General features: G+C 42.9%; 1 protein-coding gene across 1 annotated transcript in view; it reads right to left on the reverse strand.

The window, feature by feature from the left end:
• LOC143766820 (uncharacterized) overlaps positions 1-25,801 on the reverse strand; it is an 86,332-nt gene extending 60,531 nt beyond the window's left edge. Inside the window, exons 1-6 of the mRNA XM_077254792.1 lie at positions 25,720-25,801; positions 21,408-21,557; positions 21,099-21,278; positions 20,893-21,016; positions 20,712-20,809; positions 20,423-20,513 (exon numbers count right to left, since the gene is read on the reverse strand). Of these exons, the coding sequence (XP_077110907.1) occupies positions 20,423-20,513; positions 20,712-20,809; positions 20,893-21,016; positions 21,099-21,278; positions 21,408-21,479 (565 nt within the window). The 5' untranslated portion in view covers positions 21,480-21,557; positions 25,720-25,801. The remainder of the gene's footprint in view (positions 1-20,422; positions 20,514-20,711; positions 20,810-20,892; positions 21,017-21,098; positions 21,279-21,407; positions 21,558-25,719) is intronic.
• Positions 25,802-26,392: the final 591 nt, after the last annotated feature.

Below are 26,392 nucleotides of genomic sequence, written 5' to 3' on the forward strand. Positions count from 1 at the left end.
TATAGAACCCTCAAAATGACTTCAAATGTGAGGTGGTCCCTAAAAAAAAATGGTTTTGTAAATTTTGTTGTAAAAATGAGAAATCACTGGTCAAATTTTAACCCTTGTAACTTCCTAGCAAAAAAAAAAATTGTTTCCAAAATTGTGCTGATGTAAAGTAGACATGTGGGAAATGTTATTTATTACCTATTTTGTGTCATATAACTCTTTGGTTTAACAGAATAAAAATTCAAAATGTGACAATTACGAAATTTTCAAAATTTTCGCCAAATTTCCGTTTTTTTCACAAATAAACTCAGAAATTATCGACCTAAATTTACCACTAACATGAAGCCCAATATGTCACGAAAAAACAATCTCAGAATCGCTAGGATCCGTGGAAGCGTTCCTGAGTTATTACCTCATAAAGGGACAGTGGTCAGAATTGCAAAAAACAGCCAGGTCATTAAGGCCAAATAGGCTGGGTCATGAAGGGGTTAACATTATTGTACTTGTTTTTATTATGTATACCCCTCCTCACATGTAAAGCGTCATGGAATAAATGGCGCTATAATAAATAATAATAATAGTAATAGATCGATAGATAGATATTATCTATGTATAGATCTATCATTATCTATCTCATTCCATCTATCTATTTTATCTATCATAAATACCTATCTATCTCATTCCTTCTATCTATAGATAGATAGAAGGAATGGGATAGATAGATATGGGATAGATAAAAGGATTGAGATAGATAGATATATCTATTCATAAATCTATCTATAGATCTATCTATGGATAGATGTAGATAGATATATGGATAGATGTATCTATGTATCTATCCATATATCTATACATATCCAAAAAAGCAGGCAGCACTCCATTTTCTTAAAGATAATATGCAGGATTTATTTAAGCCCACATGTCTCTGCCTAGGTGACTTTGCTGTTTAAATACTGCCACAAGATCTCGCCTGGAGTGACATGCAGAGGTGGAGAGAAATGAAGCTTTCCTCTTCTTCAAAAGATTATTCTCAAGAAATTAATTACAAATTTAATGTAAAATGATAAGTAATATTAGTCATACATGTGATGAGATTGAAGCCCAATGAATAAATTGTTGTAAAAGGATATTTTAGTATTTTTTTGCTATATGCATAGATTGGGATGTGGTCTATATAAAATCCAGGGGTTGCGGCTTCTCCCCGGAAGGGTTAACAGTATTTTTTTGACTTCTACGCAAAAGGGCCAAGTGTTTGTTCACACAGCTGCGGTGTAGGTGGTAGCCGGGACTGTTATGCTGCCGCTATGCAGGAGTCAGGAGGTGAGGCATTTGGCCATGAAAGGCTTGGTGCACCCTCTAGACACTGCTTGGTAACTGGAGGATGGTCTGTAATAAGGCCGGTTCTGATTGCCAGGGCGGGATTAGGCATAAAAAAGTCCGTGTGGCAGTGAAAGAGTGCTGCGCAGTGTGTACTACATTGTGGGGCGCTAAAAAAACAGAGTAAGCTTGTACTAGAAGCGCCGTTGAATTTTATTGACGAGCGAATGGATTACTATGGGTAAGGTACCCTGTGAGGCATGCCACAACCATTATGGCCAGAGGAGATATGCCACAACCAATATGGCGGCAATAGGCGCCCGATTATAGATGCCGTATTGAGGTACCTGATTCTCCTTTAATAGTATATGTGGATGTGGTTTAAACACAAGCACTTTGATATTCCACAACTAAGATGGCGATAGTTGGAACCTTGGGAGGTTTGCCACAATTAATATGCGCTACTGCGCATGCGCCTGATTCTTGATGCCGCCCTTAGGCATTTAATTGGCCTTTGATCAAACACGTGGTTATGACGTAGTTGTGAGCGCTGGGACATGCGCAGTGAGCACTTTAGAACGGCGATATCCTCCATCAACAGCATGTCTCTCCAGGGGTAAGCAGGGACAACTGTGGAGACTATTAATAGTCGACTATTAATAGTTCAAGCACTGTTCCCGGAGGGGAACGCCATCTTTCAGGATGACAATGCACCAATTCATACAGCTAGAATCGTTAAAGCATGGCACGAGGAACATTCTAATGAAGTTGAGCATCTCATCTGGCCCCCACAATCCCTAGACCTCAACATTATTGAGCATTTATGGTCGATTTTAGAGATTCAAGTTAGATGTCGATTTCCACCGCCATCGTCGCTCAAAGAACTGGAGGGTGTTTTATCTACAGGATGGGCTAAAATTCCTATGGAAACAATTCACATCTTGTATGAATCCATACCTCGGAGAATTGAGGCTGTAATCGGCGCAAAAGGTGGACCTACACCATATTACACTAACTTTTGTTGATGTTTCCAGGTGTTTCCATTATTTGGTCCAACCCCTGTATATGTTGTATGTACTGTATGTACGTATGTGTTTTGTTTTTTACATTCAACACATTAGCCGGATGATGAGACTCCTACTGTCCCATCATTGGCTAATGTGTCAATAACTGTCACTGTAGCAGGCAAAGCCCGATGGGACTTGTAGTCCCATTGGACGATGCCTGCACACACGCACATAACCCCCCAAAAACCCACCCCCGCAGACCCCTGGACAGCGCCGCACACAACCAGACAGCCCCGCAAAACCCCGGACAGCTCGCAGACGCATTGGCAGACCCATGGACAGCCTGCAGACCCCGCCCGCGCACACATACATGCACACTGTCACCGCCCACACACTCCCTCCTCCTGATCTGCAGCGTTTCACCCGCAACCAAACCGCAGATCTTTTTTACATCTGCGGTTTTGCTGCGGATGTGCCTGAATCAATGCAAGTCTATGGGTGCAGAAACGCTGCAGATCCGCGAAAAGAATTGACATGCTGAGGAAAAAACAATGCTGCGTTCTCGCACGTTTTTTTCCACATGTGCACAGTGGATTTGGTTTTCCATAGGTTAACATGCTACTGTTAAACGCATGGAAAACTGCTGTAGATCCGCAGCGTCAAAATCGCTGCGGATCTGCGGGAAAATCTGCAACGTGTGCACATGGCCTTAGGCTAAACTTAGGGTTAGGCCGGAGTCAGACTTGCGAGAAACACGGTGGAGTCTTGCAAGTACCCGGCACTGCTGCCCGCACTCGGATCGGAGTGTGCGGCCGCATAGCAATACATGGAGCCGCACACTCCGCTCCCGAGTGTCGGCAGCAGTGCCGGGTATTAACTTGCGAGACTCGGCCGTGTTTCTGGCAAGTCTGACCCCGGCCTTACTGTTAGGGTTACTTTTAGGCTAAAGTTAGGGTTAGAGTTTATTCTAAAGTTAGGGTTAGGCTTTTCTCAAATGTCTCCCCAATTATTTGGTCACCTCAGTCACGTCATGTCAGTCAGTCACGTCAGAGTTTTTTATTTCCGGAAAAAATAAATGAAAACGAATAAAATGGCCCGTCAGTATTATAGTGCAGAGGAGGCTTATGCACTTTTATGTTCTGACAGTGAAGAAAGTGCAGTGCCAGATGGCGATGTGGATTTCGAGGGCTTTAGTAGCAGCGACAGTGATAGCTCAGAAATGAGCTGTGATTCTGGTCCATCCTCACACACAAGGACCAGTACAACAAGAAGAACAAATAGCGCTTCTGGAGAAATGTCTCCAACTCAGGAAACAATGCCCAGTATTATCGCTGTCCCTAGTGCTCGTGAATTGGCGCTCACCAATGTCCAAGGGGCTTTGCCTCTTGATGTGGCATTTCCCAGATGGGAGGCTTCGGATTCGGCTACTCCAGTCATCCCTAATTTTAATGCCATTCTTGGTATAAATGTGGAGGTGGAAAATTTTGGACCAATTAATTTTTTTTATTTGTTTATGACAGATAGCTTGCTAGAGCATAGTGTCCTACAAACAAATTTATATGTGTCCCAATTCATCAGCCAGAATCCACGATCCTATTATGCTAGGTCAAATTTATGGACACCAACTAATGTCCTAGAAATGAAAACATTTTTAGGACTTACATTCGCTATGGTGCTTGTTAAAAAAAAAAAAAAAAAAAGAGCATTCGATCACGGACTGCTCCTGGCACATTAACCCCCGGAACACTGCGATCAAACATGATCGCAGCGCTCCGGTGGCATAGGGAAGCATCGCACAGGGAGGAAGCTCCCTGGGTGCTTCCCTGAGACCCTTGGAACAACGCGATGTGTCTCCTCCCTGTAGGCCCTGGATCCAAAATGGTTGCGGGGCTCCTTCTGGGTCCTGCAGGGAGGTGGCTTGCAAGTGCCTGCTGAGAGCAGGTGCCGGCAAGCCTCCAGCACTGCCTGTCAGATCGCTGATCTGACACAGTGCTGTGCAAAGTGTCAGATCAGCGATCTGACACTATAGCATGATGTCCCACCCTGGGACAAATTTAAAAAAAAGAAAAATGTACATTTTTTTTAAAAAAAAACCTAAATAAAAAAAATATATATATACGTATACAGTATACTCGAGTATAAGCCGAGATTTTCAGCCCCAAAAAATGGGCTGAAAGTGCCCCTCTCAGATTATACTTGAGTTATGGTCGGCGGGGGGGGTGGGCGTACGAGGGGGAGCGACGACGGTCACATACTCACCTGCTCCTGGCGCTGCTGACGCGGTCCCTGCATTTCCTGTGGTCTCCGGTGCCGGCAGCTTCTTCCCCTGTTCAGCGGTCACGTGGTACCGCTCATTAAAGTAATGAATATGGACTTCACTCTCAGAGGTGGAGCCACATATTCATTACTGTAATGATCGGTACCAGTGACCGCTGAACAGGGGAAGAAGCTGCCGGCGCTGGAGACCATCTGTCAGGGAGAAGCTGCCAGGGACCACGCAGGGAGCAGGTGAGTATTTCATATTCACCTTCCCTCGTTCCACCGCCGCTCGGTCTTCCGCGTCTACTGGTTGTGACTGTTCGGGTCAGAGGGCACGATGACGTATTAGTGTGCCTGAACAGTCACTGCGGAGAGACGGGACGCTGAGGAGCAGCAGGCAGCGACGAGAGGTGAGTATGTCTTTTTTTTATTGCAGCAGCATTATATGTCGCACATTATTATATGGAGCATCCATGGGGCCATAATGAACTGTATGGAGCATTATATGTGGCACATTGTTATATGGAGCATCTATGGGGCCATAATGAACTGTATGGAGCATTATATGGGGCACATTGTTATATGGAGCATCTATGGGGCCATAATGAACTGTATGGAGCATTATATGTGGCACATTGTTATATGGAGCATCTATGGGGCCATAATGAACTGTATGGAGCATTATATGGGGCACATTGTTATATGGAGCATCTATGGGGCCATAATGAACTGTATGGAGCATTATATGGGGCACATTGTTATATGGAGCATCTATGAGACCATAATAATCTGTATGGAGCATTATATGGGGCACATTGTTATATGGAGCATCTATGGGGCCATAATGAACTGTATGGAGCATTATATGGGGCTCCTGATTCAATATGGATATTCAAAACCACTTAACCTACTGATGTCCTAATTAATTTTACTTTTATTGGTATCTATTTTTACTTTTGACATTTACCACCCTAGGCTTATACTCGGGTATATACGGTATATATTAGTTCCAATAAATACATTTATTTATGTAAATAAAAAAAAAACAAAAGTACACATAATTAGTATCCCTGCGTCCGTAACGACCAGACCTATAAATGTGTCCCACTAGTTAACCCCTTCAGTGAACACCGTAAAAAAAAAAAAGATGCAAAAAACAACGCTTTATCATCATGCCGCCGAACAAAATGTGGAATAACACGCGATCAAAAAGACGGATACAAATAACCATGGTACCGCTGAAAACCTCATCTTGTCACACAAACAACGAGCCGCCATACAGCATAATCAGCAAAAAAATAAAAAAGTTATAGTCCTCAGACTAAAGCGATGCTAAAATAAAAACTATTTTAAAGAAAAAATAATTATCGTATAAAAGCGCTAAAACATAAAAAAATGATATAAATGAGGTATCGCTGTAATCGTACTGACCGAAAGAATAAAACTGCTTTATCCATTTTACCAAATGTGGAACGGTATAAACGCCTCTCCCAAAAGAAATTCATGAATAGCTGGTTTTTGGTCATTCTGCCTAACAAAAATCGGAATAAAAAGCGATCAAAAATTGTCATGTGCCCGAAAATGGTACCAATAAAAACGGCAACTCGTCCCGCAAAAAACAATTCCTCACATGACTCTGTGGACCAAAATATGGAAAAATTAGAGCTCTCAAAATGTGGTAACGCAAAAAAATATTTTTAGAAATAAAAAGCGTCTTTTAGTGTGTGACGGCTGCCAATCATAAAAATCTGCTATAAAAACGCTATGAAAGTAAATCAAACCCCCCCTTCATCACCCCCTTAGTTAGGGAAAAATAATAAAATTTAAAAATGTATTTATTTCCATTTTCCCATTAGGGTTAGGGCTAGAGTTAGGATTACATTTACGGTGTGGTTAGGGGTGTGTTGGGGTTAGGTTTGTGGTTATGGTTGGGATTAGGGTTAGGGGTGTGTTGGGATTAGGGGTGTGTTGGGGTTAGGGTTGGACTTAGAATTTGGAGGTTTCCACTGTTTAGGCACATCAGGGGCTCTGCAATGCAACATGACGTCCGATCTCAATCCATACAATTCTGCGTTGAAAAAGTAAAACGGCGCTTCTTACCTTCTGAGCTCTACCGTGTGCCCAAACAGTGGTTTACCCCACATATGGGGTATCAGCGGACTCATGACAAATTGGACAACTTTTGGGGTCCAATTTCTCCGGTTACCCTTGGGAAAATACAAAACTGGGGGCTAAAAAATTATTTTTGTGGAAAAAAAAATATTTTTTATTTTCACGGCTCTGTGTTATAAACTGTAGTGAAACACTTGGGGGTTCAAAGTTCTCACCACACATCTAGATAAGTTCCTTAGGGGGTCTTCTTTCCAATATGGTGTCACTTGTGGGGGGTTTCAATGTTTAGGCACATCAGGGGCTCTCCAAACACAACATGGCGTCCCATCTCAATTCCTGTCAATTTTGCATTGAAAAGTCAAATAGCGCTCCTTCCCTTCCGAGCTCTGCCATGCGCCCAAACAGTGGTTTACCCCCACATATGGGGTATCATCGTACTCAGGACAAATTGTACAACTTTTCGGGTCCAATTTCTCCTGTTACCCTTGGTAAAATAAAACAAATTGGATCTGAAGTAAATTTTTTGTGAAAAAAGTTAAAATGTTTTTTTTTTTTAAACATTCCAAAAACTCCTGTGAAACACCTGAAGGGTTAATAAACTTCTTGAATGTGGTTTTGCACCCTTGAGGGGTGCAGTTTTTAGAATGGTGTCACACTTGTGTATTTTCTATCATATAGACCCCTCAAAATGACTTCAAATGAGATGTGGTCCCTAAAAAAAACCATGGTGTTGTAAAAATGGGAAATTGCTGGTCAATTTTTAACCCTTATAACTGCCTAACAAAAAAAAGTTTTGGTTCCAAAATTGTGCTGATGTAAAGTAGACACGTGGGAAATGTTATTTATTAAGTATTTTGTGTGACATATCTCTGTGATTTAAGGGCATAAAAATGAAATTTTCAAAATTTTCACCAAATTTCCTTTTTTTCCCACAAATAAACTCAAGTAATATCAAAGAAATTTTACCAATAACATGAAGCACAATATGTCACGAGAAAATAATGTCAGAATCACCGGGATCCGTTGAACCATTCCAGAGTTATAACCTCATAAAGGGTCAGTGGTCAGAATTGTAAAAATTGGCCCGGTCATTAACGTGCAAACCACCCTTGGGGGTAAAGGGGTTAAAAGTCTGGTTGAACATAACATGGGGGCTTGTGGGACCATTCGCAAAAACCGTCAGGGGTTTCCACAATCATTGGTCAACGAAAAGTCCTGAAAGGGGCAGTCAGGGGCTTTACACAATGGAGAACTGCTTGCCCTTAGTATAAGGATAACAAAGATATTTTTATCCTGAGCTCGATCCACACAGAGGCCACAAGGACCACTGCAGACCAACAGGGATCCACGACTACAACAAATATATGGGGGGTGTGGACCTTGCAGATCAGGTTCTACAGCCATACTGGGTATCAAGAAAATCATGTATCTGGTATAAGAAGTTAGTCATTTATTTGTTTCAGGTGGCCTCATATAATTCTTATGTGTTATACAAAAAATCCGGAAATGCAGATACTTTCCTTGATTATCAGGAAAAGGTCATTAAAATTCTTAAGGAAATAAGAAAGTCCTTTACAGCTCACCTGTCCCCTCTGTGCATGGCCGCCATCCCAAGAAAATCCAACAGGTAGTAAAAAATCCAGCACCAAGAGGTTGCAGTCCAATAAGCTTTACTGCAAAATCTTCATTAAAAGCATGGACAACCGACAGTAGAAAAATGGCATAAACAGCAGGGGTCCCAGACACCGGTTTACACGTTTCAGGGCCATATATGCCCCTTAGTCATAACCTAGTGTTATACCAGGGAGTCAGGGTTTATATAAAACGCCCCATCACATGGTTCAGTTATTTCACACCCAAAACATTAAAACTCTTTTACCAGTACGAGAATACAAACTTAAACCCAACAATATGCTGCTGTCATTATACACAAGAGGTCGGTGATCAATATTAATAGTCCATGAGCCAAGAACCAAATTTGACGATATCGGTACCAAGCGGAGTGACTAATTCTCTTTGGTATTTTTAGGTAGATGCATGTCTGTAGTTTATTTTTTGATATGATAGCCCTTACATATACGTAGCTTATTAACCCCTTCAGCCCTAGGCCTATTTGTACCCAAGTGCCTAAGCCAATCTGACCTGTGCCACTTCATGGGCTAATAACTTTGGAACGCTTTCACCTATCCAAGCCATTCTGAGATTGTTTTCTCGTGACATATTGTACTTCACGTCAGTGCTAAATGGGAGTCAATATATTTTACCTTTCTATATAAAAAAAATGCTAAATATTCGGAAATTTTGGAAAAATCGGCAATTTTTTAACTTTGAAATTCTCTGCTTTTTACAAAAATACTGATACCCCCCATAATAGTTATTAATTTACACTCCCCACATGTTTACTTCATATTGGCATCATTTTGAAAATGAAACCTTATTGTTTTACGACGTAATAGGGCTTATAGTTTTATGCGCAATTTTTCACATTTACAGCAAAACCCACTTTTCAAAGGACCAAGTCACTTCTGAAGTCACTTTAAGGGGCTTACATAACAGAAACCACCCATAAATTACCCCATTTTGCAAACTACACCCCTCAAGCTGTTCAAAACTCATTTTTAAAAACTGTTAACCCTTTAGGTGTTCCACAGGAATTTTAGCATGAGCCAAGAACCAAATATGACGATATCGGTACCACCCGGAGTGACTAGATGTAGTATTTGTAACAAAATTTAATCCAAGTTATGTAAATACACACTGAACATGTCATGTGCATATATATATATATATATATATATATATATATATATATATATATATATATATATATATATATATATATATATATATATATGTTACTCCATAATATCTTCAACATCGGACTCTGAATCTGACTGTTGTTCTACTGGCTCGTCTTCAGTACCCTTGTTCTGGCATGTCTGTAATCTGCACATGTCTGTGCACTTCAGGCCATTGCTGAGGCAAGTACACTGAGGAAGTTCACATGACCGCACACACTTGCAGGACAGTAGCTGTATAATAGCTTCTGGTGCTGGTGCCCCTTGCATCCACTTGACAACAAGCTTTCCGTCGTTATCTATCATCCAACCGCAGTCTGTTGGGTTTGCAACCCATGGCTGGCTCTGCAGACTTCTCCTCCAGATCGCAGCCTGGTAGTTTGCACGCAGTGCATGCATGAAAAGGCAGTCCTGGCAAGGAGGGAGTTGACTTGACTCTACCACTCCACGTCTGGCACAGAACAGCTGATAACGGAGCCTGTTTACCTCAGTTGTTTGGGTAGTTGGCAGGTACATGTGGCAGGTGATTTCCTGTAACTTCTCAAAAAGTTCGGTAGACACTTCCCATGAACGACCAACTTCCTGAAAGGCATCCTGGTATGTCTTGTTCATCTTCAACTGCTTGAGTGTCGTCATCTTCCCACGGCCAGCGAATGCACTGACGGTGTCACAGCCTGTAAATGCATGCATACCAATCAATGAATCACATACGCTGCCTCCCAATGTTCGGCTCAGAGTGGTGATATCCAGGAATCTTGTCCGGTTCTGTGTACCGCATTTCTGGAACAGGTGGGATGGGATTTTGTGGCACATGCCCAGACACAGGACCATGACATCAGTATCCTCCGAAGTGATGATGACCGACTTGTAACCAGATTCTGCTGCATGAAGAGCATGGAGAAGGAGGCGTGTGTCTGCTTCTTCTTGATTTGACTTAAGGTCAGCAGCCTCTTCCCACTGTTCTTTGGTGATCTTAAAGCAGAGCTGCTCACATGTGACATACAGCTCCTTCTCCTCAAGCTTCTCCCTGTGGTGTTTCGCCTTCCATTCTTCTACCAGAAACTTTATGAGACTTGCCTTGTTGGAGGAACTACTTAGAAGCTTTTTCCACTGCTGGATGTTGTGCCCATGTTGAATGTTCTTGAAATGGATCCCTGTGCCTTCATATCTGTTGACTCTTTCTGTATCTTTGATGGATGTCTCCTTGTAGACGTCAAAGACAATATCAATGCGCTTGCTCTTAGCACCCTCATGGATAGCGCGACTCATTGCTGTGCCTGCTAGCTGGCCAAATGTTGCATTGTTTCCCTTCAGTTTCTGAACCAGGCTCATCCCATCAATGATGGTTGCAGAGGGCTCGGGGATCACTTCTGCAGGACGAGCATTCCTCTCCAACTCCCTTGCGAGGGCAGCCTTGTTGGTCTTGCGGATAGACCCATCACCATTGGCAAGTGCCCATGGCAATGGACCCAGGGGATGAGTCAAGACATCACTCATTTGTAGCTTTCTGTTCTCAGCTACAAGTATCATCTGGCCAAATAGGTTTCTGTCAGCCTTCAAAATTACCTCCTTGCCAAGACCTTGTCTGCGTGTCTTCATTTGGATGTTAGAGAACGTTTTAAGTTTGTTCTTCGTCATCTTGTCATGAAACAATGTAGTTGGCTTATCGGTACCCAAACGCTCATCCTTGAATGTTTGATATGCATCCTCTCCTATACTGTATGCCCCTTGAAGGTCTTTGGCTACATCTGGTGGTGCTACAGTCGCTGTTGACAAACTGATAAGTTCACCATTATGCTCTTTGTTGAAGGGGTTCACCCAACCTGTCTCCAGCAGTTGAACGAAAGATTGGACATCGGCTTCATCTCTTCTAATCCTAGACACCTGTAGGTCTGAATGGCTGAAGTCAGTATATTGTTGGCCTACCAGGGCCCTCAGCTGCCTCAAGTACATACTGCGGTACTCTGATGTCAGGTAGAACCTGGAAACAGCTCCAACTTTGAGGCTGAAGCCTTTTGTGCCCCCTGGTGTCTGGGTGTCTTTGTTGATTGTCTCTTCAATGGTCTGGTCCACAGGAATTCGTCCAAAAGGATTCTTGCTACCGATCTGGACCGAAAAGCCACCTTGCATGAAGTATTCATGGACCTCTGGGTGTTCTATGGGCAGCCGAGACATTGTGGCATAGTAATAGGTTAGGTATCGGGCATAGTTGACCTTGTCATAGGCAAAACACCATGGTATCATCTGTCGGATTGCTCCTAGGTGAAGCATCCAGTTGCCTTCTCTTGAAGCTCGAACCAGGGCCAGCATGGTCTCGACCATGTCCAAGTATGACATCCATGATATCGGGTGTTGTTGTGTTCGGGAGAGATTGGTGAACAAATAGTGGGGTGCATTTTTTGCTGGTACACCTCTTAAAAATAAAAAAATGAGCCTAAAATGACACCTTCATGTAAAAAATGCACTTTTTCCATTTTCTCAACCAAGTGTTTCCAACTACTGTGAAACACTGGTTGGGTCAAAGTGGTCACTATACCCCCTAAAAGATTCCTTGGGGGTGTAGTTTCCAAAATAGGGTCACTTTTTGGGGTTTCCACTGTGGGGGTACCTCAGGCAGCCTTCAAATGTGACATGGCCCCCTAGATTTCTTCCAGTGAATCCGCCACCCAAAAACCACATAGCGCTCCTTCCGTGTTGAGCTGTGCTGTGTGCCCATACTTTAGTTTACGAGTACATGTGGGGTGTTTCTATAAACTGCAGAATTAGGGTAACCAAGTTTGGGTTTGCCGTTAACCCTTGCTAGGTTGCAGGTAAAATTGGATTACAATGTAATATCTGGAAAAAAAATGAAATTTTGAAATTTCGCCTTCATTCTGCTAAAATTCCTGTGGAACACCTAAAGGGTTAACAGTTTTTAAAAATGAGTTTTGAACAGCTTGAGGGGTGTAGTTTGCAAAATGGGGTAATTTATGGGTGGTTTCTGTTATGTAAGCCCCTTAAAGTGACTTCAGAAGTGACTTGGTCCTTTGAAAAGTGGGTTTTGCTGTAAATGTGAAAAATTGCGCATAAAACTATAAGCCCTATTACGTCGTAAAACAATAAGGTTTCATTTTCAAAATGATGCCAATATGAAGTAAACATGTGGGGAGTGTAAATTAATAACTATTATGGGGGGTATCAGTATTTTTGTAAAAAGCAGAGAATTTCAAAGTTAAAAAATTGCCGATTTTTCCAAAATTTCCGAATATTTAGCATTTTTTTATATAGAAAGGTAAAATATATTGACTCCCATTTAGCACTGACGTGAAGTACAATATGTCACGAGAAAACAATCTCAGAATGGCTTGGATAGGTGAAAGCGTTCCAAAGTTATTAGCCCATGAAGTGGCACAGGTCAGATTGGCTTAGGCACTTGGGTACAAATAGGCCTAGGGCTGAAGGGGTTAATAAGCTACGTATATGTAAGGGCTATCATATCAAAAAATAAACTACAGACATGCATCTACCTAAAAATACCAAAGAAAATTAGTCACTCCGGGTGGTACCGATATCTGGCCCGGCTCATGGACTATAATAACACAATATTCTATCTGCGCTTATTTACACCGGTGGGACGGGCGGTCTCCATCGTCAGGATCCAATGGGTTTCTCGGCTAAGGAGTTTGTCACCAAGCTCCGCCCCTTCTGGGCTTACTGACCCTTTCCATTCCGAAAAACTGGAAACCACTCAGATCACCACCGTACACCTGATAAAATGTTTGGATACAATGGAGGGATTAGGTCTCTGGTCACTAATCCCTGAGGGGCTCACTGAGGCTGCCGGAGGTCTCATGCCCCCGATATAGGAGAGGTCACAGATACTGCAGGTAGCCATGTATAATACTGGAGAGTGTTCTTCAGGAGGGGGTTTATTCTCCACAAGGAGAGCTCCCACCTTCCTAATCTGGTAATGGATGGTCCTGGTAGAACGTCCTGGTTGTCTACTAAAGGTTTCTTCAGCTGCGGGGGCAAATGTGGAGCATGTAAATATGCAGGAAATACCAAGAAATGTATTAAGTGAGGCCTGAGACAATGGTTATTGGTGACTTTATGACTTGCAGCAGTACATGTGTCACATACATGGTTACCTGCAGTATCGGAATTCCTGCAGTATTCCTGTTTTTTAAAAATATGTTGTCCCCGCCAATCCTTTAGACTCTGAAGATGTCAGAAGACTCACTGAGGGACATTTTATTGCACTCATTCCAGCAACTGAAACAAGAAAGAACCCCAGAGAGGATGTCGTGTATGTTCCAAGAGAGGAATGAGGCATGATACCCGCTATTATTGCCCACAATGCCCATCATTGCCGGCCTTATGCCTCCATGACTGATTTACAATCTTCCACACAGAATCACGTTTTTAATCTGTTTTGACATTCAAGCATTTGGTTTATTTAGTGACAGACACATCTGAGTAGAGCGGACATAACAATTTCCGGGGGGAAGGGGGGATGTCTCCAGAGACACAAGCTGGGCACAATATATTGGGCACTACAATGACATTTTTGCAATTTTTGCTCTAAAACTTCCACTACATGTTCCTGGAAGTCACCCGTGTAGTGAAAATGGTCACTATATCCATAGATGAATTCCCAGAGGGGTGTAATTTCCAAAATGTGGTCACTTCAGGGGGATTCTGTTGTTCTAGCACTTAGCGGCTCTCCAAAGTGCCATAACAGCAGAATCCCCCCTGAAAAGACCTCATATTGGAAATGACACCCCTCTGGGAACTGGGAATGACACCCCTCTGCGAATTCATCTATGGGTGTAGTGACCATTTACCTATCTGCCTATTTTCCAATGTAAAATCTGGGGTTAAAACAACATTTTAGTGGTAAAAATGTAATTATTTTTTCTTCACTGCCCAATGGTATAAGTTTCTATGGAACAGCTGTGGTGTCAATATGCTCACTGCACCACTGGAAGATTTCATTCAGGGAAGTATTGTGTACAATGCAGTCACTTTTGGAGGCTTATGCTGTTCTGGCACCTCAGGGGCTCTGACAATGTGACATGTCACCCACAAACAATTCCAGCAAAATCTGCTCTCCAATAGGGCGCTCTGTCTCTTCTGAGCTCTGCCATGCGCCCAAACAGTGGTTTACCCCCACATATGGCGTATCGGCATACTCAAGAGAAATTTCACAATAACTTTTGGCATCCAATTTCTCCGGTTACCCTTTGGAACAAAAATTGACGGCAAAAAGATCATTTTTTGTAGAAAAAAAATATGATTTTTTATTTTCACGGCTCTACGTAATTAACTTCTGTGAAGCACTTGGGGGTTCAAAGTGCCCACCACACATCTAGATAAGTTCCTTGGGGGGGGTCTAGTTTCCAAAATGGGGTCACTTGTTGGGGTGTTTCCACTGTTTAGACACATCAGGGGCTCAGACAATGTGACATGTCACCCAGAAACAATTCAAGCAAAATCTGCTCTCTAATATGGCGCTCCTTCCCTTCCAAGCTCTGCCGTGCGCCCAAACAGTAGTATTCCCCCACATATGGGATATCGCTGTGCTCAGGAGAAACTGCACAACAAATTTCATGGAGCAATTTCTCCTATTACCCTTACGATAATGCAAAATATGGAGCTAAAAAGATTTATTTGTGAAAAATGTATATTTTTTTTTATTTCCATGGCTCTACATTATAAACTTCTGTGGAGCATCTGTGGGTTCAAGGTGCTCAAAACTCATCCAGATAAGTTCCCTAAGGGGTCTAGTTTACAAAATGGGGTCACTTGTGGGGTGTTTCAATGTTTAGGCACATCAGGGGCTCTCCGCGACATGGCAAACACTAATTATTCCAACATATTTCACATTCAAACAGCTAAATGGCGCTCCTTCCCTTCTGAACACTGCCATGTGCCCAGAGAGTAGTGTACAATCGTATGTAGGGTATTGTGAGAAGCTGGAAAATAATTAGTAAGATCCATTTGTTTTCTACTATCCTTTGTGAATAATTCATAGTAACATAGTAACATAGTTAGTAAGGCCGAAAAAATACATTTGTCCATCCAGTTCAGCCTATATTCCATCATAATAAATCCCCAGATCTACATCCTTCTACAGAACCTAATAATTGTATGATACAATATTGTTCTGCTCCAGGAAGACATCCAGGCCTCTCTTGAACCCCTCGACTGAGTTCGCCATCACCACCTCCTCAGGCAAGCAATTCCGGATTCTCACTGCCCTAACAGTAAAGAATCCTCTTCTATGTTGGTGGAAAAACCTTCTCTCCTCCAGACGCAAAGAATGCCCCCTTGTGCCCGTCACCTTCCTTGGCATAAACAGATCCTCAGCGAGATATTTGTATTGTCCCCTTATATACTTATACATGGTTATTAGATCGCCCCTCAGTCGTCTTTTTTCTAGACTAAATAATCCTAATTTCGCTAATCTATCTGGGTATTGTAGTTCTCCCATCCCCTTTATTAACTTTGTTGCCCTCCTTTGTACTCTCTCTAGTTCCATTATATCCTTCCTGAGCACTGGTGCCCAAAACTGGACACAGTACTCCATGTGCGGTCTAACTAGGGATTTGTACAGAGGCAGTATAATGCTCTCATCATGTGTATCCAGACCTCTTTTAATGCACCCCATGATCCTGTTTGCCTTGGCAGCTGCTGCCTGGCACTGGCTGCTCCAGGTAAGTTTATCATTAACTAGGATCCCCAAGTCCTTCTCCCTGTCAGATTTACCCAGTGGTTTCCCGTTCAGTGTGTAATGGTGATATTGATTCCTTCTTCCCATGTGTATAACCTTACATTTATCATTGTTAAACCTCATCTGCCACCTTTCAGCCCAAGTTTCCAACTTATCCAGATCCATCTGTAGCAGAATACTATCTTCTCTTGTATTAACTGCTTTACATAGTTTTGTATCATCTGCAAATATCAATATTTTACTGTGTAAACCTTCTACCAGATCATTAATGAATATGTTGAAGAGAACAGGTCCCAATACCGACCCCTGCGGTACCCCACTGGTCACAGCGACCCAGTTAGAGACTATACCATTTATAACCACCCTCTGCTTTCTATCACTAAGCCAGTTACTACCCCATTTACACACATGTTCCCCCAGACCCAGCATTCTCATTTTGTGTACCAACCTCTTGTGCGGCACGGTATCAAACGCTTTGGAAAAATCGAGATATACCACGTCCAATGACTCACCGTGGTCCAGCCTATAGCTTACCTCTTCATAAAAACTGATTAGATTGGTTTGACAGGAGCGATTTCTCATAAACCCATGCTGATATGGAGTTAAACAGTTATTCTCATTGAGATAATCCAGAATAACATCCTTCAGAAACCCTTCAAATATTTTACCAACAGTAGAGGTTAGACTTACTGGCCTATAATTTCCAGGTTCACTTTTAGAGCCCTTTTTGAATATTGGCACCACATTTGCTATGCGCCAGTCCTGCGGAACAGACCCCGTCGCTATAGAGTCCCTAAAAATAAGAAATAATGGTTTATCTATTACATTACTTAGTTCTCTTAGTACTCGTGGGTGTATGCCATCCGGACCCGGAGATTTATCTATTTTAATCTTATTTAGCCGGTTTCACACCTCTTCTTGGGTTAGATTGGTGACCCTTAATAGGGTTTTCATTGTTTCTTGGGATTTCACCTAGCATTTCATTTTCCACCGTGAATACCGTGGAGAATAAGATGTTTAATATGTTAGCCTTTTCCTCGTCATCTACAACCATTCTTTCCTCACTATTTTTTAAGGGGCCTACATTTTCAGTTTTTATTCTTTTACTATTGATATAGTTGAAGAACAGTTTGGGATTAGTTTTGCTCTCCTTAGCAATGTGCTTCTCTGTTTCCTTTTTGGCAGCTTTAATTAGTTTTTTAGATAAAGTATTTTTCTCCCTATAGTTTTTTAGAGCTTCAATGGTGCCATCCTGCTTTAGTAGTGCAAATGCTTTCTTTTTACTGTTAATTGCCTGTCTTACTTCTTTGTTTAGCCACATTGGGTTTTTCCTATTTCTAGTCCTTTTATTCCCACAAGGTATAAACCGCTTACAGTGCCTATTTAGGATGTTCTTAAACATTTTCCATTTATTATCTGTATTCTTATTTCTGAGGATATTGTCCCAGTCTACCAGATTAAGGGCATCTCTAAGCTGGTCAAACTTTGCCTTCCTAAAGTTCAGTGTTTTTGTGACTCCCTGAGAAGTCCCCCTAGTGAAAGACAGGTGAAACTGTACAATATTGTGGTCGCTATTTCCTAGATGCCCGACCACCTGCAGATTTGTTATTCTGTCAGGTCTATTAGATAGTATTAGGTCTAAAAGTGCTGCTCCTCTGGTTGAATTCTGCACCAATTGTGAAAGATAATTTTTCTTGGTTATTAGCAGAAACCTGTTGCCTTTATGGGTTTCACAGGTTTCTGTTTCCCAGTTAATATCCGGGTAGTTAAAGTCCCCCATAACCAGGACCTCATTATGGGTTGCAGCTTCATCTATCTGCTTTAGAAGTAGACTTTCAATGATTTCTGTTATATTTGGGGTTTGTAACAGACCCCAATGAGAATTTTGTTACCATTTTTCCCTCCATGAATTTCGACCCATATAGACTCGACATCCTCATTCCCTTCGCTAATATCCTCCCTTAAAGTGGACTTTAGACAAGACTTTACATAGAGACCAACCCCTCCTCCTCTCCGATTTTTACGATCCTTTCTAAACAGACTGTAACCCTGTAAGTTAACTGCCCAGTCATAGCTTTCATCTAACCATGTCTCGGTTACTCCCACTATGTCAAAGTTATCACCACATAAAGTGACCACGTCAGATTGTAAAAATGGGGCCTGATTAAGAACACAAAACTGGCTGTGGGAAGAGGATAAATCAGAGGATTCTGGACACTACTGTAATCAAAACCTGACTATAGACAATAACATCTACTGAAATGCTCAAACTGAACAGTCTCCATCAGTAATAAATGAGGAGCTAGTGGTGAAACCTCTCTGGGGTAATTAGAGCACGGGGCTCGGTGACTTCACAATCTAAACTATCGTAAGCTCCAATATTTTCTGTCAGATGAGTTTCAAGAAGAAATATTACACATTTAACCCCTTAACGACCGCCGATACGTCTTTTAACAGCAGCAGTTAAGGGTACTTAAACCACAGCGCCGTTAACTAACGGCGCTGTGGAAAAAGTGAATAGCGCCCTCCAGAGTCGGATTTTCTCTGGGGTCTCGGTTGCCGAGGGTAGCCGAGACCCCAGAGAACATGATTCGGGGGGGTTTTACCGACCCCCGAGTTGCGATCGCTGGTAATTAACCGTTAACCGGCGGTCGAAACAAACAAAAAAAAAAAAACGCATCTAGATAAGTTCTTTAAGGGGTCTAGATTCCAAAATGGTGTCACTTGGGGGGGGTTTCCACTATTTAGGCAGATCAGGGGCTCTCCAAACGCGAAACATGGCGTTCGATCTCAATTCCAGCCAATTCTAAACTGTCAAGTCAAACGGCACTCCTCTTCTAAGCTCTGCCGTGCGCCCAAACAGTGGTTTACCCCCACATGTGGGGTATCGGCGTACTCAGGAGAAATTGCACAACAAATTTTGTGGTTCATTTTCTGTTTTTACACTTGTGAAAATAAAAAAAATTGGTTCTGAAATAAAATGTTTGCAAAAAAAAAGTTAAATGTTAATTTTTTCCTTCGAAATTGTTTCAGTTCCTGTGAAGCACGTAAAAGGTTAATAAACTTCTTGAATGTGGTTTTGAGCACCTTGAGGGGTGTAGTTTTTAGAACTGTGTCACACTTGGTTATTTTCTGTCATGTACACCCCTCAAAGTGACATTAAATGTGATGTGGTCCCTAAAAAAAATGGTTTTGTAAATTTTGTTGTCAAAATGAGAAATCGCTGGTCAATTTTTAACCCTTATAACTTCTTAACAAAAAAAAATTTTGTTTCCAAAATTGTGCTGATGTAAAGTAGACATGTGGGAAATGTTACTTATTAAGTATTTTGTGTGACATATCTCTCTGATTTAAGGGCATAAAAATTCAAAGTTTGAAAATTGCAAAATTATAATTTTTTTTTACATATTTCTGTTTTTTTCATAAATAATCGCAAGTAATATCGAAGAAATGTTACCACTAACATGAAGAAGAATATGTCACCAAAAAACAATCTCAGAATCAGCGGGATCCGTTAAAGCGTTCCAGAGTTATAACCTCATAAAGGGACAGTGGTCAGAATTGTAAAAATTGGCCCGGTCAGCAAGGGGTTAAAGAGAACTGTGTATAATAGTGCAGAGCGGAGATGTCTTAAAGGGAACCTGTCAGCAGGATTGTGCTCAGTGACTACAGACAGTGTCAGGTCGGTGCCGTTATACTGATTACACCGATACCTGGTGATGAAATCCGTCTTGTGGTTGTTGTTTAATCTGTATTTGTAGATTTTAGTTGATGACATTCTCGTGCTCTTGGGCGGGGCTTTATGTGGTGCTGTGGGTGGGGCTTTATGTGGTGCTCTGGGGCGGGGCTGTGGGCGGGGCTTTATGTGGTGCTCTCATTACATATTTATCTGTATTGGCTTATGACAGGTCGCTGATCCCTCACTACATGGGCCAACATCCCCTCTGACTTTGGATCCTAGACCCCGTGGCATGACGCTGGTTCCGATCGCTGCCATGGAGACCGATGTTATCATGATGACATCCGTGTCTCCAGACCTGAGAGGCTTCCTGTCATGCGCAGTGATGATCAGGAAGTCTCTCAGGTCAGTGAATAGAAGGAGAATGTTGTGGTCTAGAGGCAAAATGGTGATCATGGTAATACGGCCGGACTACACCACCGATAAAGCAGCCACAGCCGGTGACTGAGAAGAATCTGTGACTTCTCTGCATTTAGTGGTTAGTACTCACCTGGGTAGTCATATGTGGGAATCTCCTCTTTACACCACTCATCCTCCCTCACATATGTCTCTGTAGTATTAATATGGGTCAGATCTTCACCCTGAAACAAATATTATAAAAGTCACCGACAGATGGAGAAGTCCCATCTATGATCAGCTCTAATCCTGCCATCTCCACCGTTCTCATTACACAAGTATAAAACATATAATACTGGTGGATAAAACAAGACTGAGCACAAGACCTTCACCGGCGTCTACACATCATAGGGGAGATCTCCTGACACCTTCTCTCCATCTACCTGATGATCCTGAGGAGCATTGGCATCTTCTTGGTTACAGTCCTGTGGAAGAAGAGGACGGGGACATCTCTCTGGTGTTGTCCTCTTACTGGATAGATCTGGAGGAAACACATACAGGGAGTGAATTCATTCTTTACATACAGATAATTATAGGCCGTGTGTATTTAGTCCTGTCTATTACCTGGAGATGTGAGGGGCTGGGGAACCTCCATTATGACGTTCTTGTACAGATCTCTGTGTCCTTCTAAATACTCCCACTCCTCCATGGAGAAATAGACAGCGACATCCTGACACCTTATAGGAACCTGACACATACAATTATACCGTCATCCCCCGATCCCTTCATAGTGTTACTGTATAATGTCCCAGCATTCCCAGCAGTGTCACCTCTCCAGTCAGCAGCTCAATCATCTTGTAGGTGAGTTCTAGGATCTTCTGGTCATTGATGTCCTCATGGATCAGGGGGTGAGGTGGAGGTCCTGTGATTGGGCTCAGGGGTCTTCCCCATCCCTCAGACACAGGGTCCTGACAGTGATCACTAGAGGTCTTCTTCACCACTGTGTAATCCTGGTAATGGAGAGGCACATTAATAAATCTCACTACAGACATTTCCAGAGTCCTCACCTCTCCAGTTCTGTCCATCTGTTATTCCCATAGATAAGGATGATGTAATGTGACGTCATCAGAATCTCTCACCTCTCCAGTAAGCCGGAAGAGGATCTCTAGGGTGAGGTGTAATATCCTCTCCGCCATCTTGTCTCTGTCCATATCCACCTGTGATGGGTAAATCAGGAAAATTCTCTTTTGTAGAAGATCTTCACTGAGAGGATCCGATATTGTAGAGACCTGAATGAAAAGATGAGCCGATGTAACATCATAAGAATCCTGTGTAATAATACAATTACTGGAGATAATAAGGAAACATATGAGGAGATTTATTATTTTACGGTATTTAGTTTTCTTCTTTACATCTACTAATAAAACCTATATATTTAGGCCACAGACAACAAGCAGTTTCTTCCTCGGAGTCGGCAGCTGAATACGTTTCTCATAGACTCATCTTCCATAACGCTAATTCTCGTCTCATTTACCGACCCTGGAATCGGCATTAGCAATACTGCAGGAGATATTCATTACACGCAACATGAGAAATAACTACTTCATGATGAGGACGACATCTTCATCTTCTACTACGGCTCTAGAGACATATGTGGCCAGAGTCGGTCACTGACTCCATCACCACCGGCCGTCTAGATGAAGGTTTCCCATCTTCCCCGCACTGTAATCTTCTATCACGTTAGATCTCAGCTCTGATTCACACACACAAGTTTGAGGCTTTTAGAAAAGATTTTTTGTTTCCACAATCAACGCGGACAGAAATGATCTGATCCCAAAGTCTCCATGTACAGAGATTTATGGGGTTTATTTCTGGCCTTAGGCTTTCCGATATTACAGGAAAAACAGCAGAAAAAAAAACAGATATTGAAATGTTTCTAAAGAAAATTGGCTCCAACAATTCTTGTAAAAAGAAAAAAAACACAGAAAAAGCAGAAGACACATTTTATAATTTAAACATTTATTAAAAAGAAATTAATCTTTTTGTGCCCCAGAACATAGATGTGCACCGCAGGGACGGCACAGATGAGGCTTCAACAAAAACCCTGGCAGTTTATCCACTTGCTGCTGTGAAAAGCAAACATGACATCTAAGAAGGTGACAGAGTTTGGCTGAACGCCCCCCGCCCCCAAGTACTGGATAGTATGGGGCGGCCTAGTTATTACGATACTTACATGCCTAATAATGGTGTCTGGGCTGCAATGTATGAAGGTCTATTAGGCCAGAGGCAGCATCCAATAAGTTACCTTTTACCGCCCCCATACACATTAGACTAACGTTCCATGAAATCACTGATTTCGGGGGTTTGGGCGACTATATAATGTATTTAGGGCCTCCCGACAGATGATGTCAGGGCAGAGAAGGATCTGACAGCCTGAATTTCAGAGGATAATCCGTTTGTTCTTCCTGTAGATAATCCTCCGCTAGAGGAGTCTGGAGGCGACTCTCTCATACAGACCCCAGGAAAGCTGGAATATTTGTGTGTATGGGGGAGTCGGGAGAGATGGCCGTCTGCCAAATGACCGTTCACCAACCCTTATCTCATGTGTATGGGGCCGTTAGTATTACACTGACAGCAGTGATGATACACGGCACTACAGTAGTACAGGGCATCACCGGAGCCATCAGAGGCTTGTATGTTGTGTGATCGCACTGATCAGAGGGGTTTAACAAAGGGTTAAAGTGAAAAACATCATAGTTTCAGCAACAAGAAATATCCGTCACTATATGGAAAGCAGAGTCACTGCACAATGTTAGTTAGGTGTCGTCCATAACTGCTTTATTATACTCTATTATCCTGTACACAGTGGAGGAGATAGAAATCACAGGTCCGACAGCAACAGCTGGAATTGGGCCCTCCAACGTAAAGAAAAAAAATCTATCTATATAAAGCTGAGTGTATGTATGTATGGGTGTGTGTTTGTGTGTGTGTGTGTCAAGCCACATCCCTTCTACACAGCAACCAATCACTAAGCATCTTTCATTTCACCCATTTCACCAGAGCTGTTTAAAAGAAGCTGAGCTGTGATTGGTTGCTATGAGCAGCAGTTTTCCCGCTCCACAACACCTCAGCAGACACTGACCGGGTGGGAGACATCTATCATCCCTGGGAACATAAGCTCCAGCCATTGTCTGCCCCCCAGAAAGGAGCAGAGAGCACATGACAGAAATGAATCCCCCTCCTCTATTACTGCCGCGCTCTATTGTTACCGGCGTAGAAAATCCCATCATCAGCGGCCGCACACAGAGCCGCACTGCCAGGTTACATAACAGCACATCTCCAGGAACTCCCTGCTCAGCGCCACCCAGCTCGGGACTATGGGATGGAGGATGTGTGATGGGTATATGGGCACAGGACTATGGGATGGAGGATGTGTGATGGGTATATGGGCACGGGACTATGGGATGGAGGATGTGTGATGGGTATATGGGCACGGGACTATGGGATGGAGGATGTGTGATGGGTATATGGGCACTGGACTATGGGATGGAGGATGTGTGATGGGTATATGGGCACTATACTATGGGATGGAGGATGTGTGATGGGTATATGGGCACGGGACTATAGGATGGAGGATGTGTGATGGGTATATGGGCATGGGACTATGGGATGCAGGATGTGTGATGGGTATATGGGCATGGGACTATGGGATGGATGATATGTATGATGGGTATATGGCTGAATGGTGGATTGGGAGCTTTCGATTCCCTGATTCACTAATCTATTCAGCGGTATCACTGTCTTGGGAATGTGGATATCGCTGAAATTGTGATGATGGGAAGGAGAGGGTGACAATACCACACCCCACCGAGCCCTGTCAGTTCATAGGCATCATAGCAACCGAGTGAGCTACAGTTTTGGATGATACACTCCTGCCTATCCAACTATCATATGGTAAATATCTCATAGATCCTGGGATCATTAGTATTTGCAACAAGAATGAGGCTAAGTGAGTGGTGGGATGGAGGTACTGTGGGAACATTATACTGTGTGTGGTTTATAGCGGTACTATGAGAAGATTATACTGTGTGGGGGTATGGCAGTATTGTAGGAACATTACACTGTGTGTGGGGGTATGGCGGTACTATGAGAACATTATACTGTGTGTGGCGGTACTATGAGAACATTATACTGTGTGGGGGGTATGGCGGTACTATGAGAATATTATACTGTATGTGGGGGTATGGCAGTACTATGAGAACATTATACTGTGTGTGGGGGTATGGCGGTATTAGGAGAACATTATACAGTGTGGGGGTATGGCGGTACTATGAGAACATTATACTGTGTGTGGGGGTATGGCTGTACTATGAGAACATTATACTGTGTGTGGGGGTATGGCGGTACTATGAGAACATTATACTGTGTGTGGGGGTATGGCGGTACTATGAGAACATTATACTGTGTGTGGGGGTATGGCGGTACTGTAGGAACATTATACTGTGTGTGGGGGTATGGCGGTACTATGAGAACATTATACTGTGTGTGGGGGTATGGCGGTACTATGAGAACATTATACTGTGTGTGGGGGTATGGTGGTGCTGTAGGAACATTATACTGTGTGTGGGGGTATGGCGGTACTGTAGGAACATTATACTGTGTGTGGAGGTATGGCGGTACTATGAGAACATTATACTGTGTGTGGGGGTATGGCGGTACTGTAGGAACATTATACTATGTGGGGGTATGGCGGTACTGTGAGAACATTATACTGTGTGGGGGTATGGCGGTACTATGAGAACATTATACTGTGTGGGGGTATAGCGGTAGTGTGAAAATACCTTTTTTATGAGAGATGCCAGTACTGTGGAAACATTATACTGTGTGAGCGCCATCATATATATTACATAAGGGGTGTAAGAAGGAGAGTCATAATAAAGCCTCCTCAGGGCTGTGCTGCATTTGTACAGACTGCTATCTGCCGTCCAGACGGGACCATGTGACACCAATGGGAAGAGGGAGGTTTCCGGAGGGAAGAGTCTAGAGGGTGCACCTGGTCAGGAGACCTTGATGGCGCAGTTACTGAGATTATAAAGGCCGGAGCCCCAAAGGCAGATTTGGCGCCAACAAAGGAAAGGGGTGCGGGGAAGAATCTGAGGTACCAGCTCATGGTAAAGTGCCCGAGGCAGCTGGGTGTGGGGCAGAACCTGCTTACAGGGCATAATGGGGGCATTACACCGTGTGGGGCCAAGAAAGGGGCCCTGTACTAGGAGAACACTCCGCTCCTCACTTCCTGTCCTCCATAGTTGGCTCGTATGTATCTATTACAGGAAACAGAACAACAACGTTATGGTTCTTATAAAGGGGCAACAACAACCCCAAAAGAGTCTCCTCCGTGCAGAAGGGGTTAATGTCCCCGGCTGCGCTCAGTAATGGGGAATCTCCACATACCTCCAGCTGCAGAGCCGCACTCTAGTGATGTGACGTTCATGAACGAGCCAAAGAGCCGGCTCTTCACTGTGAAGGATATGAGCCGGCACCTATGAGTGAGCCGCTTGTTACCTAGTGGCTCTCTGCTCTCCTCCCTTCCCTCAGCTGGTGGTGGAGGGGGAGGGGAGGAGCCTGGAGAGACTGTGTGCTGGAGGGGGAGAGAGGAAAGCTGCTGCTGAAAGTACTCAAATCCAAAAATAAGTCTAGAATTGCCATGAAAAACACGCAACAAGACTCAATCCACAATGTTCAATAATATTAAATGCAGTAATGTTTATTAATAATTACAAAACAACAATAATAATTTTTACCAGCAAAAAAACCTCCAAATGTAAATGGAGCGGATATATCCACATAACATCAATAAAAAAACCTATCTGAGGAATCAATAGCAAAAAATGCCCATACAAAAGGACCGGTCTTCTAATGAGCTGCAACCTGTCAGACAATGTGACCGTGGAGCACAGAGCTCAATGAACATCGGTGGTGGAATAAATAGAGCTGTAATTAGTTAATTACTGCCACACAGCAGGTATATTAGCGCTCACTACCTCTATCAGATTGTACCGAGAAAGATTACAATTGGGCAAGCTAAGGCTACGTTCACACGGTGCGGTTTTTGGTGCGGATCTGC

This window comes from Ranitomeya variabilis, chromosome 4 (assembly GCF_051348905.1).
Source record: "Ranitomeya variabilis isolate aRanVar5 chromosome 4, aRanVar5.hap1, whole genome shotgun sequence".
Taxonomy (NCBI): domain Eukaryota; kingdom Metazoa; phylum Chordata; class Amphibia; order Anura; family Dendrobatidae; genus Ranitomeya; species Ranitomeya variabilis.